The sequence below is a fragment of the Coffea arabica genome, chromosome 7c (assembly GCF_036785885.1).
Source record: "Coffea arabica cultivar ET-39 chromosome 7c, Coffea Arabica ET-39 HiFi, whole genome shotgun sequence".
In the NCBI taxonomy this organism is placed as follows: domain Eukaryota; kingdom Viridiplantae; phylum Streptophyta; class Magnoliopsida; order Gentianales; family Rubiaceae; genus Coffea; species Coffea arabica.
The window spans coordinates 10,783,242-10,795,565 of NC_092322.1; the positions used below are offsets into that span (position 1 = coordinate 10,783,242).

A 12,324-nucleotide genomic window follows, 5' to 3' on the forward strand; every position below is an offset into this window, starting at 1 on the left:
TTGAGGAACAAGAAAAAGAGGGAACTAAGCTTGAATTACAAGGAGATAACGTGCAACTAGAAGCTGGACAGATGACCTACAATTTATCACGCTAATAGCTATCCATTGCTCTATGCAAAAGCTGATATTCCTGAATTTCTTCCTGATTCAGAGTAATAAAATACATCATCATTGCTCATCAGAAAAGTAAAAATGAATAGCAATCTATTGCTTTTTGAGATAACTATCATCTTAATGAGTCCATTTGCCATCCCTTGAGAATGATCCATCCAAAGATCGATGAAATTTGGAATCAGCCCACTTACAACTTCAGTTCTGCAAAGTAATAGTTTTAGTGGTAATTCCTCAACTGTTTAGGACCATCATACACCAATTTTTAGCCTCAGCTAGAATTCAGAGGACCTGAACTGAGTCTGTGGGAAGGCTCAAAATGAACGGACTAACTCCTGGCTTCTGCCATGTCTGGGTATCGAGACCTTGCCACTGGATGAGAAGGACCTCTTCATACGCATAGGCACACTCTGCAGCGAACGCCCAAATGAAAAACTCTTTCTTGATCTATGTCTGCTTGAATTCTTATCCCCTTGCTTTGCTGCAACTATTTCTAAATTCTGTTTCTTCACTTCCAGATCCTGAATACTAGAAGACCCTTCGTCTATTACTGGATGAATCTTAGCCACTGCAGCATGAATCGCTGAAGCAGAAGGCAAGTCCATTGAAAGTGACCTCCTTACTGGTTGCATTTCTTCCCCAATCCTTACGCGATGATCAGCCAAATCACTCAATACTCGAACCCTGTTCTTCCCTGCAGCAAAATTATTACAATTCTTCCTCAGCAGTTCCAAAACCTTGCCTTCTTCATGCGATATTGGACCGATATTTTCAACTCCGATTCTCAACTCACTAGTCATGCCTTCTGCAACTGCATCACTTTCTTGTTGATTATCCAATCTATCATCTTCCCTGGGACCTGATGTATCCAATCTGTTATCCAAAACTGGTTGTGATGTATTCATCTGAGGTACATCTGTACTAGTATTGACATCAGTATCGCAAACCACTGGGGCACGACACAGAGGACAATTTTTGTGGGATCTCAACCATGTATCAACACAAGTAATATGAAAAGCATGACTACATTTTGGCAAAAGCCTAAGAGATTCATCATCTTCAAACTCACTCAAGCAAACAGAACAATCAGTTCCTTCAATCAGGCCGTCACCTTTCTTATACTTGAAAACAGCTATGGAGTCAATCACCGATTGCTCTAAACCAACTGTGCGAATATACCATATGGGATGATGCACCCTGGGGCCGTGATTTTCATCAAGAAATTCGTCACGAGCACCATCAGCTGATGATGAAATCCTTATAGAATTCCTCAAATTCGTCTGGTATCTTCTACGGAAAGCAAGATAGAAAATAAAAACAAATACAGCTCCGAGAATACAAAGCATGAGAACCAAGAATGTAGGCATACTATTCTTCTGGCTTGGTGGAGGAGGAGGAGGAGGTGGAGATAATTCATCACCTTCTGAACGATCATTCCGGTGACGAGGAGATGGACAAAGTATATAACATGAAGATGTAACAGCCTCTTTCACAAGAAGAACTCTGGTGTTCTTATCCGAAACTAACAGTTTCCTATGATAAAAAAACATCATGAACAATTATCAAAGATCAGAGGAAGATTCAACAAGGGATTCAACAAAGTACCTTAGATATGAAACAAAACGAATGATTTATGACTATGGTGATAAAGTTCTTAATCAAAAAATTATATGGTTCTACAACTCCTCTTTGGCCAGGCCATAATTTTGATTGCGACAAATAAAACTGAGGACCCAATATGCCAAGACTTTGGTAGGATGTGTGGGGGCATTTCACTTTCAGTGGAAGGCTGGGGGAGTTTACTTGTCAATGATGTTTGTCGCATTCTTTTACCTGTTTATAGAAGTCAATGGACTCGAATACTTTTTTCACGCGTTAACGTAATTTTGTGGGACTTTTGACGTTAAAAGATCCCCGCTGATTTCTGAGAATCGAGGGATTACGTTGTGATCATCATTAATATTCCAGAAACTCAGAAATTACATGCAATCTTTTAAGACCTTCGCCGATTTGAAAATTTATGACTGCATTTGAATAGTAGGTTATTTGAGATAATTTTTTAAAAAAAAATATATTATAGCACTATTTTGATATAATATATGTGAGATCAATAGATAGTTAAAAAAAGTATTGATAATATAAACAAATAAATTTTAATAAATAACTCATTATCCTATGTTTGGACACAGGAGATTATTTGAAAATGTTATTTAGAATAATATTGTGATACATTTTTTAAGATGAGATGAAATTGTTTGTGATACAAGTATTTTTTTTTTTTTAGGCAAATAAAACTTATTATCCAAACAAAGCCATTAACTGTGTACCACATTGAATAAACAAAAGCCCGCCATGCATGGAAGGAAAAGTCAACTATCGATGAAAATTATGGATTAATTTTTTTTACATTGACAGTATATATTAATGGATTTATATGCATATCACATGTGTAGAAATTGAAGTGTAAAATTTTCAATTATGTGATTGGTTGTTAATAGTTAACTGGCCTTTATTATGATGGGAAGTTTAAGGGATGTTGTCATATTGGCACTCACCTTCAACATTTTGCTTGTGTTAATATCCACTTCGATGTGCTTGCTTGCACGTAAATTATTCCAACAATTAACCAAATTTGTTATTTCGTCCAACCACCAGTAAAAAGGTGAATCTCATGTTTTCTCTACTATAATCCTTTGCAAGGGAAAAAAAAAAAAAAAAAAAAACTAGCATTTGTTAGCAAAACATTAAATGCTCTTAATGGGAAGACTCTCTTTGATTATTAAGGAAAGATTCTAAATCAAACATACAATTCTTCCCAGGTTTAAGGGCACTACGCTTCCTAAGTTGTAAAGTTTGATTTTTAAGCAAAATAGATTATTTCACTGGAAAAAATAAAATTCTAGGGGGCCAAATTCACAAAATAGTCGAAATTCACAATTTAAGATACAATTCTATTATATTAAGTAGTTCATTTATTACTGAGGAGGCCCTGCTCTACTCTAGTGATTAAAGTTGAGATCCCAGATAATATTAAAGATTTTAGATTCTAATTCTCCTACCTTCTCATCGTTTTTAAATTCCATCCCTCCCCTGCTTAAAAAAAAATAAAAAAGTGATCTCTTTATTCCAAATAAAACGGAGCAAATGAATGAGTTGGATTCTGTCTTCTTCTTCTTCTTTTTTTTTTTTTTTCCCAATGTAAGATTATCTTAGATAGATAAATCAAAAAACAAGTGCAACGTGTGAAAATTTCCACAGATGGCTACCTGTAATATCTAAATTAATTCGAGTAGATTGGAACTTTCACCATGCTGAGGAGCTCAATCTTTTCATATACCCAAAAAAAAAAAAAAAAAAGTTTTTCTTCACAATTTTGGCAAAGTATCAAGAACTCAATTATTTCAATGCTGATCACATCAGCAACCATAAATGCAGTTGCCAGCATAAATAGATTATACTATCATCTTTAACCAACCACGCAACCACTTCATTTTTCATATATTTCTATTGGTTCTAAAGGTACACACTTGTTCCTTCGCTCTAATTTGTTTTTCCCACATACTTTGCTGTCCACACTCCACTCGATCATAGGAACTCCATCATTGATCCCTTGCTCAAGTGGCTACCAAATAAGTGTAGAATATCATAATGAAATCTCCTCATTGCATGACGAATCTGAGGGCATCTAAAAATTGAAAAGGTCCGTTGCGGTAGAATGGTTAAATAGAGCATTGCCATTCTTGGCAATTTTAATCATTCTTAACCCCTTTCAAAAAGTGGACTGTGGACCAATTCTTCTTGCCTTTCTTTTCTTTTCAATTTTTGGGTCGGCGGTGGGGTGGTTGTGCTGTGTCAATTGGCAAGGTCCGAGTTGGATCCTTTGATCAACATCTAAATTCATTAAATTTAATTAAATCAAGATCTTTCTGAATCTAAAAAAATAAATCAAAACCCAGACTTTCCTAAATCTGGATATCTATTAGGTATCATCCATTGTATTTTTCTAAATACACTAAAGTAAAAATATATAGATTTCAAAAAATATATAAACACCATCCAATTTTTATTTTCAAATAATAAAATTAATATTTAAGAAGTTGAATGCAATATTATGAATTCAAAAAAATAACTATTATTGATTGCTTCTATTTACTTTTAAAACTTCAATTATATTTATGTCCAATCTTTCATTTATTTGTCTTTACTTTTTCTGAAAAAGTTTGTACTAACTACAATAACAACTAGAATTAGCTTGAAAAAAGAAAGCAATCATGAAATCTTACTGTATTCGATCCAATGACCATAAAAATATTAGAATATTTTTATAAATTTACTAATATATATAATTTAATTATGTGTACATGGGTACGGGTAGACTCTAGTATGAGTTTGGATTTGAATATGAATTATAGAAAATCGAACCCTATCCAAACCCACAACTCTTTTACAGGGTAGGTTGGATCTAGGTTGGATCTGGATAAGATTCAATCCATTGACATGTCTACTCGGGATGATGAATGCAAAAAAATTCTTCTCTCCACTAATTCTCATGATTTATGAATTTTAAAATTTTCTTGTGAAGATAATAACTTTAGCTTATGCGCTACTATGGGGCTGTTTGGAACCTGAGTTTTTTGAGAGTTTGTCTAAAACTTTACTGTAGTGCACTGTAGAAGTTTTTGAAAAAATTTTGTAAAAGTTTTTGTAAGGTGAAATTTTTTTCCCTTCTCTTTTTTTCCTTCTCTTTCTTTTTCTTTTTCTTTCTTTCCTTTTTCTTTTCTTTCCTCTCTTTCTTCTTCTTTTTCTTCCTTCCCCCTCCCGCCACCCCTCTCCTCCCTTTCCCCTTCTCCTCTCCTCTGCCTTTCCCCTCTCCTCTGCACGCGAACCCCTTCCCCCGCTGCCCCTTCCCTTGCTACTCCGCCACCCCCTCCCCCTCTTCCCCCTCCTCTCTGCACGCCACCCCTTCCCTCGCTGCCCCGCCTTCCCCTCCCCTCTGCACGCAACCCCTTCCCCTGCTGCCCCGCCACCTCCTCTGCCCTGCCACCCCCTCCCCCACTGCCCTTTCCCCCCCTCTCTCCCTTTGTTTCTTGGAGCGTCGACCACCACCTCCGGCGCCTCTTCGACTAGAAACGCAAGTGCACCAAAGCGCCAGTGCCCCCGACCTCCTCCGCACGCGCATCAGCCAACCCAGCTCCTAGTGCGCCTTCTCCACAGCCCGACCACAGCGCACTCCAGTCGTAAGGCGCGCGCAGTCGTTCGACTTCCATGCCCCTGCTTGGCTCTGCTTTTTTTTTTTTTTTTTTTTTTTTTTTGCTTTTCTCCTCTCCCCCCCTCTGGGACTGAGACACCTCCTCCTCTTCCCCCTATTCCACTTCCACTTCTAATTCCAGTTCCTCCCGCCGCTACAATTCCTTCCATGCCCGCCATGGAAATAACGGATCCCCTAACCCTAACTCCACTTTGGGTGATTTATAAAAAAAAAAAACAATAAATAAAGAGAGACAGTCGGTCCAACCCTCGGCATAAACGACAGCGTTACTCCTCTTTTTGCAGAGGAGAGGGGGTGAGGGTGAGGGACAGAAAAAAATTTTTTGAGGTGATCGGCGCCGGTACAGGTGGTGGAGGTGGTAGCTGGCATGGTGGGTTGGATGAGGGAGGAAAAAGAAGAAAAGTTTTTGGAAAATTTTTTGTGTATTAGATTTTTGAAGTGTGTAGGGAAAAAACTTTAAAAAGTTTTTTGGGATTCCTGTAGCAAAAGTTGTTAAAAAACTAGTAGGTAAAAAACTTGGTCAAAAAACTCACTTCCAAACAGGCCCTATATTTCGTTATGCACTTCTTGGTGTATGTAATTTAGCCCTAAAAGGGTTGGACCATTTGAGGCCTTCATTAATATTCTCAATTTCACATGTTTAAATGATAAAATTATAATTTATCCAATATGTTGGTATTACTACTTACAGATTACATCTCAACCACATTATTAACCTTCTAATTTCAATATTTTTTAACAAGATTACAACAAAGCCACCATGTCGTGGGTCAGATTTACAACTAAATATTTACACATGATGTTTTTTTTTTTTTTTTTTTTTTTGTCGACAGTGGGTATCTGGGTTCGTGGACTGGTTACCGTACGACCCAACTAATCCCACTACGAGCTGGGAGAGGCCTGCCCCAAGTATCACCAGCCACGGTAGAACCGGGATTCGATCCCTGGACGTGGCTCTCCCCCAACTGGGACTACAACCACGGGACCAAACCCGGAGGGGCTTACACATGATGTATTTGATGGTCATTAAAATAGAAGGTACTGTTAAAGACAGTGATTAATCAATGAAAGATGGTCAGAAGTGTCTCCATGAGTCAAATACAACATGTTGTGAAAATTAAATATAAAATGAGAAATTGATTCAAGAAGGGCTCGATTAGAGCAAATGCTCAATTTAGAAGCTAAAACGAAACTGAGAGTATAGTTTCAAAGTTTTTCTGATCGGTGGACAATACATTCTGGTTAACAGGATCCTCGGGCCTTAATTTTTTTTGTAAAACTGAAGTCAAATAAAAAAAAAAAATGTATCCAAAATGGGAAAGAGATAGTAAATATAAACTGGAAACAGCTACCATGCGTTTATGACATAAAGATATTGTATTCCTCTATCAATTAATTATATAGGAAGGTTGCTTATTCTCTTTTATTTTATTTTATTTCCTTTTCTTTTTTTTTTTTGTCGAAGAAGAAAGCTTATTCGTATGTTTGATAGATGGCACAAACGCAAGCATTTCTAGCATCAATAAGCCCTCATGGAGAAAAAAAAAGGCCACTTATTGGATGAGAAAAAGCTGACTGAAAATGTCAAGTCTCATTTCCTTCTCACAAAGATTCTGAGTTACTTTCTGCTGAAACTTGAATGAGTGTTTGAAAGTATACACAGCAAAGCCAATAATGCTCCCGCGAAACAGGAATAATGATCTACAAATAATATTCCTTTAATTGCATTTTCTCTTCTCCGGAAAATCCAAAAAGAATCCTAATCCCATTTACATCTACATGGACGCACATAAAGGCTCATTTCTCAGTATATTGCTTAAAACAAAGTCAGTCTTGGAGACATTTATTTTAGCAATATACTGAGAAATTAGCCATACAAAAATGTCTCGGGTGTCCCTCCTCCCCTCCTCTCTCTCTCTCCCACCCCCCCCCCCTCCGGGCCCCTGCGGGAGGAAAAAAAAAACCTCAAAACCAAAACCTCCACCTCAAAACTACTTTGATCACAAAGGCTGACGCTGCAGCCTATGCACTTAAGCCGTTGCTGACAAGCCTAATGTTCTCACCTTCTTTGCAGGTTAAAACAAAAAAAATTATACATATAAAGTAGGGATTGATGGCACTATAAAATCTTATTTGAGACCAAGAAACTCCAATCCTACAGCTGAAGGCATCAAACCATATTTAGAGAGATATCCAACATCATAAAACTTACTAAGATGCCTCATCCCACTGTCACAAAGAATTGTCACAATGGTGTGACCTGGACCAAGTGCTTGCGCCACTCTAACAGCCCCCACACAGTTCATAGCAGAAGAACTCCCGAGAAAGAGGCCGTCATTCTTCAAGAGGTACCTGATTAATAGTGATAGATCAATATTGCAGATAAAGACCATATTTTGAACACATTTCCAAAAATTTTCTGATTGCATCGTTGACAGTATAGTTCATACTTTCAGGGTTCTGTCAATATTATTGAAAGACCAATTTGAGTTAAAAGTAAACCACTCTAGCCTCCGTAAGCAGGTTTTCTAGAGGAAGACAAGTAACTGAGAGAACAAACATAAAATACTCAACCAGTACTATTTTATCTTCATTATTGGCAGATAATTACAAGGGTATTTGTAATCATTGTGCAAACAAATCCTGAACAAATCCTGCTGTTTAAAAAGAAAATGGCGCTTGATGAAAGAGTGCGAACCTGGACATTTCAACAGCCTCCAAATCTGTGCCTCGGAAAGCCCCATCTAATTCTGCCAGTTTGAAATTTTCTGTTAATCTATTAATTCCAATTCCTTCAGTTATGGTATCAAACGGGTTTTTCAACCTCCGTCCTTCAGCCTCCTCTCTTGTGTACATTACTCCTCTGGTCACCTTATTGAACAAACCAGAACCAGGCGGATCTATGAGAAAACACCTGACATTGGCATTCTTCTCCTGTTAAATGCACGAACATCAGATCATGGCCACTGCAGGGCTTAATTAAAACTACAGGATTTCAGGAGGAATTAACCTTGAGAAAGCATGAGACACCAGCTACAGTCCCTCCTGTGCCAGCAGCTGCAATAAAAGCATCCAATTTGCCACCTGTCTGATCCCATATCTCAGGCCCAGTACCTTCATAGTGAGCCCTGAAATTAGCAAGGTTCTCAAATTGATCTGCAAAAAAGCCACCTTTGCAGTCACTGTAGAATATTGGGTCTTGCTTTCCTGAATCTGATGTGTAGCCATTGATCTGTTTGACATCTAGATATTCATTTTGGTTGCCTTTCCCATGCTTTAATGCTACTTGATTTGCTTCCAATGCCCTCCTCCTAGCAATATTGACAAAGTGGTCCTTGTGTGTAATTGACACTGGTCTAACCCTTTCAACTGTAGCACCCAAGGCCTCCAATATCTGAGACTGAATATAGAGCAACAAAGTTAAAACCAGTACAATTTAATTCAGTATGCACTGACACCATACTTGCAACGTAATAATTGAAATGTAATCAACCATTCCAAATTTGGTTGAACAAATAACTTTCAACGCCTTTATTGCTGCGATATATACACGTTCTCCAACAGACACTGAGCATTCAGTTCTCCAACTTTTGGGGATTAATGCCCAGCAGACAGACAATGCAAGAATGGCCTAATTGACTCGAATTTCCAATAGAATATTAAGGAACTGATCAACAGTCTGTAATTCTGGACCAGTAGTATTACTCAAATCAGCTAATTGACCTTGCATGTAGAATCCTACCCCAGCTGAGCTGATTCATAACCATTTGCAATAATAAACTAGCAAAGTTCAGTGCCAAATTGCCATATGCATTTACCTTCTCAATGGCAGCGTCATCAGGGATGACTACGTGGCATTTGCATCCAAAAGCAGGAGCTACTGTTGCAAGACTAATAGCTGTGCTTCCAGCACTTCCTTCTGTAATTATGCCACCTTGAGCTAGTGCTCCAGATTCCAAGGCCTGCTGGGTGTAATATACCAATAAGTTAAAGAGTACGGCATTTTTCCAGCATACAATATCAGTATTGGCATGGAATCATGGATTAGGCCAATGATATCAGAAGGCAGATAATGACAAGAAAGGTCAAGCATAGGAAAAAGGAACATTGCAACTATGGCAAAAAGAGTCTCGGAACGAATCATAGACAACTTCGTTGTTCCTCAGTGTACCACCATGTGAATGGTAACCAATATTCTGACTACTCAGATCTGGTTCTTGGACATGGGGAGAACAATTTAACAAACGTATTAACACACCTACATGGAGGAAAAATGGGGATTTAGAAGGGAAAAAACAGGGGAAATTATTGCAAAGGAATGCTCGGATAACACAAGTCATTGGTTTAATATTTTGGGAAACGCAGAAAGAAGGAGCAAAAAATGGCTACTAGTATGACCAATTGTGGATATATCAGATGAGTTGGCAAAAAATGAAAAAGGAAAAAACTTCCGACTAACTAATCTTTCACTTCCAAAGACAAATTTTGCGCCACATTTTTTAGCTGGTCTACCTCCAAATATAGAGCTTTGATATCAAAACAGTTAGAAAACTTAGCACTACCCCAGCTCAAGAAACTCATGCTCAAACATGTTAGCTCAATAAAACCATCTTATCACACAAAAACTCAAGTTGGTTCAATATTTCAAACAAGGTATCCCAAACTCAGAGAGCACAAATTTCTGTAATAAAGGATCCAAACTTCAAAACTTTCAAAGTAAAGTCAGAATACTTTAACACCCTTCAATTAAAAGCAGCAAGCTTAAGAAAAACAATTAAGTGACCTCTTCAATAATCTTCACTGCCACCCTATCCTTAACACTCCCTCCAGGATTCAAGAATTCAGCTTTGCCTAAAATCTAGCATAGTAAACAAATCCAATAATTGTCAATCAATTCAAGCAAATAATAAGCTGAATATAACTATGGAAAATAATATGCTTGTTGAGAAAAAGATTACCTCACAGCCAGTGGCATCAGAAAGGCTATTGATTCTGATCAAAGGGGTGTTGCCAATAGCGGCCACCAGCCCATTTCTAGCTTTTTTAACTGAAAGGGTTTTGGGGGTTTTCTTGGATGAAGCCTTTGATCGAGTCTTTTTGCAGAGGAGGTACGAGAGAAGCGCTATGGAGAGCGCAGTCGCAATAGCGCTAGTTGTTCTCAGCGGCGGCGCCATGGCCACCGGGAAGCCGTAGCTCCAAAATACGAACCGGGTCGAGTCTATTTTCGTTTGAACGCGAGAGCGGAAGAGGATGGCGTGGAATTTCAAATTGATGGTCAAACTGTAGAAGCCCATTGGACATGATCACTGGGCTCAATAATTAGCTGTTCTATCAATTTCTCTTGTCTAAGTTTTTTGGGCCACAAGCTTTGCCACAAGTTCTTTCCTTTTAATTAAGTCTTGCCACAACTATAAAATGTTAATAAACCTCTGTATATATATGATTCTTGGATATCAACTTGGTATATATATGATTCTTACAAAATTGAAAGATATCTAAAATATTTATATATTCTACCTTTATTATTAGTTACTTTTTTTTTTACCTTCCCCTATCCTTTCTATTTTCTATCCACTAATACCAGGCTAGGACTCGAATTTTAAATATGACAGTGAATAAAGCTCTACTGAATCAGCTTCAGTGGTTTATTAGTAGTTACTTGCGTGTTATTATTAAAAAAATTCACTGCTGAATTTTTCATAGTTTGAATGGTATATCACCACTTTTCATTACTTTACGTACTAATGTAGTACCATGTTAAATTGGTTTACACTTTCAATGATGCACCTGCAATTCATTGCAAACAATTTGAGGCTATGTGTTATTTAAAGCGTTTTACAATTTTCTGTACAGTATGATTTACTAAATGGACGCTAAAAGAATATTGTTTCGTATAAGAGTCAAGTGTTGTTTACATTAAAGGTCTAAACTTGTACTCTTGGTAAATTACCCTAGAGTTCAAACAAGCTTCTTTTAGGAATTTTCCTTTTGTTGCAGTAACGTCTTATTTTATACGTGATAAAATTTTTATCATAAAATGAAAGAGTTGGGCCATTTTGTTTCTTTTGAATGTGAACCGTCGTGTTTGTTTTTGGAAGATTGAAGAAGTGGAGAAATGCTAGAATAAATCTGTTGATTTCCTTTGAGGGGGGAAAAAAGGGGTTTGAGATAGTGTACAACTAATAAAATTGATATTGTCTCCGTTTCAATGTTAGTGCTATCAACATTTTCTTTTTTCGATAGAATTAGCCGTATATCATTCTTGAGTTTTCGTTGAAGTATGAAATGAATAGTGAAAAAACCTTCTTGGTGTCAAAAAAACTTGTTGATAATTTCTCAGAAAAACAAAACTGAACAGTCATTTCCTGCTTTCTTTTCTTGTCTTCCGAGACAAAAGTTTTTTATGACCAAGAAATAATGCACCTCCTGCCAGCCTGGGTAGTGCCCATCTATAGTACCTTGGAGTAATGCAGCCGCACAAGTTGTAGTACCATGTGAAAAGGTGTCTCCAAATTAGAGTGAACTGAACAAAGAGGTGGAGGTATATCGCCTCTGCCTGCCTGCAATGTCTCTTTCTTTACGTTCATGGGAGTAAATAATTCGGATCAGAATTCAGAATATGTATAGTCCCAAAGTTGTCAAACCAAGTCATTAAGCCTTGCATTTTCTTCAACCTGGAATTGCAGTTGTATTGGGATGATGAGGTTGAAGTCGAAATTAAATCTCACCCAGAAAAGATCTTGCTAGAAATTAAGGCCATTTTGCCAATGAGACAAACTGTCAATTTCAGGTTTTGGTTGCTTCTGTGACTGGCTAGTATTCATAATATTCAAGCATCTGTGGGTCATGCAGGCTAAAAAAAAAATTTTCCCCTCTAACTCTTTTGTAGAAGAGTAGTTGAGAATTTTCTCCTAATTTACACGTGATTCGTGTTCGATCTGAAA

At 37.5% G+C, this 12,324-nt stretch overlaps 2 protein-coding genes across 3 annotated transcripts; both read right to left on the reverse strand.

Moving 5' to 3' along the window:
• On the reverse strand, positions 1-1,902 carry LOC113697925 (putative RING-H2 finger protein ATL36). The gene has a single exon (XM_027217548.2). It carries the CDS (start codon positions 1,662-1,664, stop codon positions 426-428), a length of 1,239 nt encoding a protein of 412 aa, XP_027073349.1. The 5' UTR covers positions 1,665-1,902; the 3' UTR covers positions 1-425.
• Positions 1,903-7,422: 5,520 nt separating this feature from the next.
• Positions 7,423-10,641, reverse strand: LOC113699071 (cysteine synthase 2). 2 transcript variants are annotated; one of them, XM_027219135.2, is made up of 6 exons: positions 10,339-10,641; positions 10,164-10,238; positions 9,199-9,342; positions 8,391-8,780; positions 8,079-8,314; positions 7,423-7,732 (listed from the first exon to the last, which is right to left on the reverse strand). In XM_027219135.2, the coding sequence occupies exons 1-6, from the start codon at positions 10,552-10,554 to the stop codon at positions 7,510-7,512; spliced, it is 1,284 nt and encodes a 427-aa protein (XP_027074936.1). In that variant the 5' UTR covers positions 10,555-10,641; the 3' UTR covers positions 7,423-7,509. The 2 variants fall into 2 exon arrangements, with proteins under 2 accessions (XP_027074936.1, XP_027074937.1); XM_027219136.2 differs by lacking the exon at positions 10,164-10,238.
• Between the last annotated feature and the right edge of the window lie 1,683 nt (positions 10,642-12,324).